We start from the raw sequence: 8,007 nt of genomic DNA, 5'->3' as shown, positions 1-8,007 counted from the left end.
TAACGCTAGCGTTCGGCGCTTCGCGGCTTAGTGAATTTGTCCCATTGACTTTAATTGGAGTATAATGATGGTGCAAATTCAAACTGCCCAGCAGGTGGCACTGCAGGTTTAAAATCTGACCATACTCCTAAGCGTATCAGCAGCTTTTTGGGGAAGCATACCATATCAACAAAATACAAAGTACATTTCTACCTTGTTTACACAAGCCCAGGTTACTATACCTGGAGCTAAATTTGCACCTTTTAAAACATTACCTCACAGCAGTGTTATTCCCTTGAGGAGTTTTGCAGGCCAATAGAATCGTGACAAGTGATGATGAATAAGCAATTATTATCTTATGGCTAATCTAGTAATTGCTTAGCCAAAGCCTGTTTATAAGATATCTGTTATGGTAGTTATTTGCTGAAAGAGGATGGGCATAACCTCATCCAACCCCAGAAATCTTTCTATCCAGTAATGCTTTGATAGTCTTCCAGCAGTTTTGAAAAATGGATATTATTACAGGAATAGAAATTGCACTTTTATTCTCTTACCGGTCATTATACATGTGATTCTTGGAATGTGCAGAGGGAAGAAATTCCATATTCACATAAGAGACCTGAAATGAATAAAAATGAACTTAAGTTACACTCTGGCATTGTACATGTTACACTTGTATAAATAGGACATTTCTATTATTTAAAGGGGAAGGAAACCTAGTCGGCAGGAAGAAGATCGCGTAGAAGAAGATGTCTGTGAACTCCCTGGACTGGACCTGCGCAGAAGGGTAAGTAACAAGTTAGGGGCATTTGCCCAGCGGGACGGGTAGGCCAGGGGGGAGGGGGGGTGGGGGGTTTGCGCCGAATAGGTTTCCTTCCCCTTTAACCGGTGGCAGTTTTTATGCAATGGTGTCCAATTTCTTGCAAATCACTATTTAACCTGAACTATACTAGAGATCACCTGCCTGGAAAAGCATAAACTTTTTTCAGTTCAGTTGTTTTCAGATTGTTCATCAGAAATAAAGATTTTTTTTTTCAATTGCTTTCCATTTTTAATTTTTTATCGGTTATCCAAAATTGAAGTTTAAAGTTTAATGTTCGTGTCTCTGGTATTTGAGCCTGGCAGCTCAGTAATCCAGGCTCAGACTCTAAACTGTTACAATTTTGAGAAATTTAAATGATGCATTTCTCAGCAGCATCTGTGGGAATATTGGCAACTATTGTATCAAATCAAATCAAACAGCCCGAGGAAACTTCGGGCGACTTGGGAAAACTAAGTGCTGCGTGTGCTTTAGTGCAGGCGACTTTTCATTATAGCGGATGGGAAGGCACACAAAGGCAGTTCAGGGAGATTGTCGCCCAGAAGAAGAGGCGATTAGTCACCAGGCTACTAAATCTCCCCGAATCTCCTCGTGTGGACTAACCCTTCAGAGGCATGTCTTTAGTAATAAGGACACATCACATATCACATTAATAATTCAATACTCCTTCAAACTGTAGAAGTACCTGTTCATTATGAGTTGACTTTGAGGTCTTTTGACTGAGTGATGGGGAAGAACCTTCCAGATGTTCTTGGCTGCCATCTAAAGTGCGCTGATCAGAGAAAGTCTTGCGTTGTACACCAGCAGTTTTTTCTGCTGCAGAATGTCCAAGAGGTGAAGTCTTTCCAAATCTATCATTCCACGTTACTGTGGCATCATATGAAGATGATGCTCCAGCTGATCTCTTCCTTAGGTACTTTTGGGAAGCATCACTTGAACTGGTTTCAGAGGAGTAGATACTCCATTCATTATAATTTGGCAATCCCAACAACGTCCTTTCCATCTGAACTTGTGGATTGCTGTTGGGCCTTTGGTTTGTTTTTCTCTCCATATATTGAACCAGTGCATTATGCTGGATTTGTTTGAGTTCTGTCTTAGAAAGATTTGAAGATGAGTTGGTTCGCTCTTTGCTCTCCAGATACTTTATCCTGTTTGCACTAATATCAGAATCACTCATCTCCCTCTTATTTGCAAAAGTGGGTTCCTCCTTCCATGCAAAGTTAGATTTTTGAATCCCAAGGTGATCTAATTTCTCTGGTTCTGAATAACACAGCTTCTTTTGTTCCTTTGTAATCCTTTTCCGTCCTCCTATTCGAGTAACTGCAACCTTTTCAGTGTCATCTTTTTTGTAACTGCTGTCAGCAGAGCTTTTTGTCTGGAGATACGCACTCTCCTCATTTGCACTGGATGAAGAATAGGATCGAAAATGATCAATGGTGGGCCTTTTGGGTGGATTTAGCTTGAATCTGCAAGGCAAACTCATCTGCAAGTCCTTTCTTTTAAACGAGGTTTCCCTCAGTACTTTCTTCTGCGCAACCTTCAGTTTCTCAATGTAGTCATTCATTAAGGACTCTTCTGCTGAAGAATTTAAATTGCCAGAATTCCCACCCTCTACAGAGTCATGGAGATCAGCAAGTTGTGTCAGGCTTTTATTCTTTGGGAGTTTATGGTTATCTGGTCTTGGCTCTGTTAGCTGTAGTACAGAAATGTTATTCATTCTTTCCAAAGTCTTTGACTCAAGCTTTAGTTTTTCTTGTTGAGCTGGATTTGTATTGTGTACAGGGGCTATAAATGCACTATGTCTCCCTCCAGCAAGATGATACAGCATAGGTGTTGATGCCTTGGTAATCTTCTCACAGTTTAAATCAGACAGGGGGTGGCTTTTACATTTTTCCTGTTGAAGCTGCTGAGATAACAAAGGAATAGACTTAACAGTTGCATCTTTTTGGAAACCGAGTGTCTGGTCAACTTCATTCTTGGAATTCATAGCTTTTAAGGGAGGGCCGGAGACATCCTCATTAGACTCACAATATAAACTTTGGCTTGCCCTTGTACTAAGCCTGGACTTCCTGATATCCCACTGCTCACGGTTATCATACTCCATGTCAGTAATGGTCCCTTCAGAATTAAAAGAAGGAGTGTCTTTACCTGGCTTCATAATCCAGCAGCTACCTTGACTGTCATGAGCAACAATCTTTCCGGACGCAGACTTTTTAAGGGAACGTCTTATGTTTTTAAAACTTGTCCTTACATCTGATGCATATTGGCCTTGAACGAACTGACCATCTTTTGTCAGATATGGTCCATCTCTTTCTGTGTTTTCTTCATTGCTTTTTTGTACATCGTTTACCTTGAACTGTTCTTTACTCATTCTATTTGCACCTGGATATTGTGTGTTTCTGTACTGATCTGGCTGATTCTGAGGAAAATATAGGGCATTCTGGGTATATGAATCTTGTGTCATAATGTCTCCATCTGCTTGAAGAACATCTAAAGATCTACCAAAATAATTATCTTTTATTTCCATAAAATTTGATGGATTATACAATTGGTTTTCTTTTTCCTGTAAACTGTTTATTCCTGTGGGACTATTTCGTTGGAGGCCATAAGCTTTGTGGTTAGGGCGATTCTGCTTATGCTTCATATTTATTGGATCCCCATAAATATTTTTCTCACTATCCAGGTTAGTAACATAATTATCCAGTTTTGCTGGTGAAGTTCGATGAACAGATGTTGTGTTGTCAGAACATAAAGAGCTGCTAGATCTTCCAGACAGTGCTACTTTTGAGCTTCCATGTTCTGACACTATATCATTATATACACCATCCTTGTCTAATAAACTAGGATTATAGATGGCTCTTACATATTCAGAGTCCATGTAAGAAAGCTGTTCATCATTATAATGACAGCCGTCATGCTGAAATGAGTTTTGGTATTCTGGAACATATGAACTGCCAGAAAATGAGCTATAGGCTGAATCCACTAATGTGGTCATGGATCTTACAGGCGATATTCTCTCAGAATGTCCCAGACCAGCAATGACTCCTGTACTTTTTATGTTCCATCTCTCAATTGTATTGCCAAAAGCTGACATTACTGACTGAGGCCCTTTGAAACTGAAGAGATTTATTTAGAATTCTTCAAGATGTTTATGGAGAACTGGCATTTTCTTCTGCGTAGCTCAAAAACAAACACCTAAAAGAAAACAGAATGTAAGCATTACTATTTATCATGGACATAGGGAATAATGCACTCTAATTGTAAAAACAAGCATTATATTTATTTTTATTTATTTATTTTTGACCATAAACATTTAAGCCATGACATGTCTTCTACTGGCTTCTCCAATTTTCTATGATTTTCATTGGAGGGTTACATTGCTTCAGAGCATACATATTAATTAACGAACAGTTCAGTGTAAAAACTGGGTAAATAGATAGGCTGTGCAAAATAACTAAAATATTCTAATATGGTTACAAAAATGTAATGTATAATGGCTGTGAGGTGATGTGTAACAGAATAGAACACAAATTAGTCAGCGACTTGAAGTGGGGCCACATGAGACATATCTGTTCAGTGAGTTTGCAATTGATCCTCAGCATGCAGCTCAGATTCAAAAGCAAACAGTTTCAGACCCATTTGGCCCCATCAAGTCACTAATTGGTTACTGCCTGGTAACCAATCAGTGGAAACCAAGAGAGCTGCAAAACTGTAAGTAGTGTTCTGGCTATTATGTTAGACATCCAGTCACTATAGCCTTTATACATAACATTTTTTATTTTGCACAGCCTATTTACCCAGTTTTTATTTTTACACTGAACAATTCTTTTAAGATTTAATTTAATTAAATTATCCCATATTTCTTGTACTAATGTTGAAAAAAAGAGACATACTGCCCCTTACTAAGAGCTGGATGCTTTCATCATGTTTGAAAGTGAAGAAAGGCCTACATATTTGAAATAACCACAGAGGTCAGGCAGTGTCTAGCAAGCACTGCTGAAAAATTAATCAACTGTCTGCATCAGGTTTCCCTTTAGAAGTTAAAAAGTGATTCTGTCACAAGAAAACATGGGGTTTTTCTTTCAAAATGTCAGTTAATAGTGCTGCTCCATCACAAATCTGTGCTGAAATCAGTTTTTAAAAGAGCAAACAGATTTTTTTTTATATTTCATTTTGAAATCCGACATGAGGCTAGACATATTGTCCGTTTCCCAGATGCCAATAGTCATGTGCTCTGATAAACTTCAGTCACTCTTTACTGCTGCACTGCAAGCTGGCGTGATGTAACCCCCTCCCTTTCTCGCCCATCCTAACAATAGAACGGTAACCAGACAACAGCTCCTTGACACAAGTTAACAGCTGCTTGGTACATATGAGAATAGTACTCCGTAGTAAAAATCCATGTCCCACTGCGAATCCTTCAGTTACACTGAGTTGGAGAAACAACAGTCTGCCTGAAAGCAATTCCATCCTAAAGCACTCTTTCTGAAAGCACAGAATCAGGCAAAATGACCAAAGATGTCTGCCTACACACCAATATTACTAACTAATATTAAATTATAACTAAAAAAAATATACTTGTTGGTTCAGGAATAACATTTTATATGGTAGAGTGAATTATTTGCAGTATAATCATTGTAATTTAGAAATGAAAACAACATTTTTCTAAACATACAATGTTTACAAACTCCCAAGATACCAGTTTCCTCCATGCTATAAGTTACAGTATCTTTCTCCAGGGACCTTTCGTTTGTGAAACTGCTGATTATTCTGTGTCCAACCAACATCTGATCTCTCTTCAGTCATTTGCTCTTCATAGAACAACCTACTTAATCTATGTCGATTGGGAGGTTACTCGCCGACAGGATATGTCATTTGGCTTCCTATACTGTGTGAAGCATTCATTTATCCAGCCTGATCTCATGAGACTTATTTGTCCATCCTTATGCAAGGCCATATCACATGCTCAATAACTGAATGGCCTTCAGAAAATTCTCAGTTTTTGTCCACTTAGGAAATACCTTGCCCTGCCAAACAATACCACAAGTCATCACATGAGAATTGCTCACTCACAGTTAAATCAAGCTGTGCTTGTAAAGTGAAGATAAATATAAAAAAAATAGATTCACTGTTAATCAATGGAGAGAATTCAAAGTCCTGCCTTTTTAACAGAGGAAACCAGTGAGACCAAAAACAGATTCTAATACAAATGAACTAAGATTTCTCTGCCCACTGTTTAAGATTGGTAGCATTTTTCTCAGTTTAAAAAGCTTGAATAAAAACTGAACAGGAACTGCTACAAACATTGTATTCTTGGCTCTGCTTTGTGTACAATTATGCCAAGAGGATCTTCTGGTGCTTTCCTGTAAGGATCGACTTACACAAAATGATGGTATTGTTTTCTAAGCCGTTGAGTGGTTTAGTTACCTCGTGAAACTCTGTCACTCAAAAATGTGAAAAATGTGCTGGCACCATTGGTATATGGAGATCAGGGACAACTTAGACATTTCAAATCAGTCTCTCAAACATGTGTGAGAAAATTAAAAACATATTTTTCATTTTAAGTACCCTTTACTTTCCAGAAATGAACTGGGCTTTAAGATTATTAAATGATAGCCTCATAGTCAATACACATAATGGAACAATTGCCTGGAAACCCATTATCTAGAAAGTTACAAATTACGCAAAGACCATCTCCCATAGACTCAATTTTAATGAAATAATTAAAGTTTTTTAACATTATTTCCTTCACCTCTTTAATAATAAAACAGGACCTTGTACTTGATCCCAACTAAGATATAATCATTCCTTATTGGAGGCAAAAAAAAATCCTACTGGGTTTATTTAATGTTTAAATTATTTTTAAGCAGACTTAAGGTATGGAGAGGAATATATCAAATGTTCATTGGGAGATACCTTGGAGCTCATCACTTGAGATCTAGGGTCATTAACCCGGCCTGGAAGCGCTGCCAGTCTCAGGCCGTCAGGTGAAGGAGCAGGAAGATGATAGAGTAGACCTGACTGCGCGTGACGTCACAGAGAGCCAACGGTTGGCACCAGGACTAAGGACTGGTTGCAAACTAGAGCACCAATGGTTGGCTAGGTAGTGTATGCTAATATATAAATATTCTTTGGACTGATTTTATTAATTTTTCATGCAGTGCAAGGAGAGAGAGGTTTGTCTGGTATGCCAGGATTCAGTGGCTGTGTTCAAAAAATACAATATGCGTCAACACTACGAACCTCGACATAAAGACAAATATGCCCGAGTCTCTCCCTGCACACTCATAGCTCTATGCTCAGATTACAGCAGGAAGGGGAGGGGGAGAGGGGAGCAGACTGAGCGTGCTCAAGCCCTAGCCCTGGAGGTTTAAGATGAAAACAGGAAGTCTGATACAGAAGCCCATGTGTACACAATAGAAGGAAAGAAATGCAGTGTTACTTTTGACAGAGGACTCAGCGCAGCATACCTGAGGGTTTACTGGTGTAAACCTTTCTGATAAAGCTTACTTCATTTTAGCCTTTCCTTCTCCTTTAACAGTTATATGCCAGGTTAAATTAATATATAAGTTGTTTTGAGTTTTCAAATTGTTTTTGGTTTATGTAGTTTAACTTTGATTTTGGTTTAGAATTACCAAGCAATGTTTATATTTTTGAGCTTTGGCAGTGATAACATGCCTTGTATGTGTACTTAACTTCTTAACTGCAGGCAACACTACATTCTATTTTAATTACTCCACAGCACTGGATATGCAGTTAGGTCCATAAATCTTTGGACAGAGACAACTTTTTTCAATTTTGGTTATGTATATTACCACAATGAATTTTAAATTTAACAACTCAGAAGCAGTTCAACTGCAGACTTTCAGCTTTAATTCACTGGGTTGAACAAAAAGGTTGCCTAAAAATTTGAGGAACTAAGCCTCTATTTAATACAATCACGTCATTTTAGGGGCTCAAAAGTAATTGGACAATTGACTCAAAGGCTATTTCATGGGCAGGTGTGGGCAATTCCTTCTTTATTTCATTATCAATGAAGCAAATAAAAGCCCTGGAGTTGATTTGAGGGGAAGTGCTTGTATGTGGAAGATTTTGCTGTGAACAAACAACATGCGGTCAAAGGAGCTCTCCATACAGGTGAAACAAGCCATACTTAAGCTGCAAAAAGAGTGAAAAAAACCATCAGAGAAATTGCTACAATATTGGGA

The 8,007-nt window shown here is 38.3% G+C and overlaps 1 protein-coding gene across 3 annotated transcripts in view; it reads right to left on the bottom strand.

The window, feature by feature from the left end:
* shroom1.L (shroom family member 1 L homeolog) overlaps window positions 1-8,007 on the bottom strand; it is a 41,722-nt gene that overhangs the window by 11,086 nt on the left and 22,629 nt on the right. For all 3 annotated transcript variants that reach the window (NM_001090687.1, XM_041585026.1, XM_041585027.1), the window contains 2 exon segments: window positions 534-598; window positions 1,485-3,994. In NM_001090687.1, the coding sequence (NP_001084156.1) occupies window positions 534-598; window positions 1,485-3,893 (2,474 nt within the window). In that variant the 5' untranslated portion in view covers window positions 3,894-3,994.

The sequence above is a fragment of the Xenopus laevis genome, chromosome 3L (genome assembly GCF_017654675.1).
Source record: "Xenopus laevis strain J_2021 chromosome 3L, Xenopus_laevis_v10.1, whole genome shotgun sequence".
Lineage (NCBI taxonomy): Eukaryota > Metazoa > Chordata > Amphibia > Anura > Pipidae > Xenopus > Xenopus laevis.
This window is presented reverse-complemented; position numbering and strand designations above follow the sequence as displayed.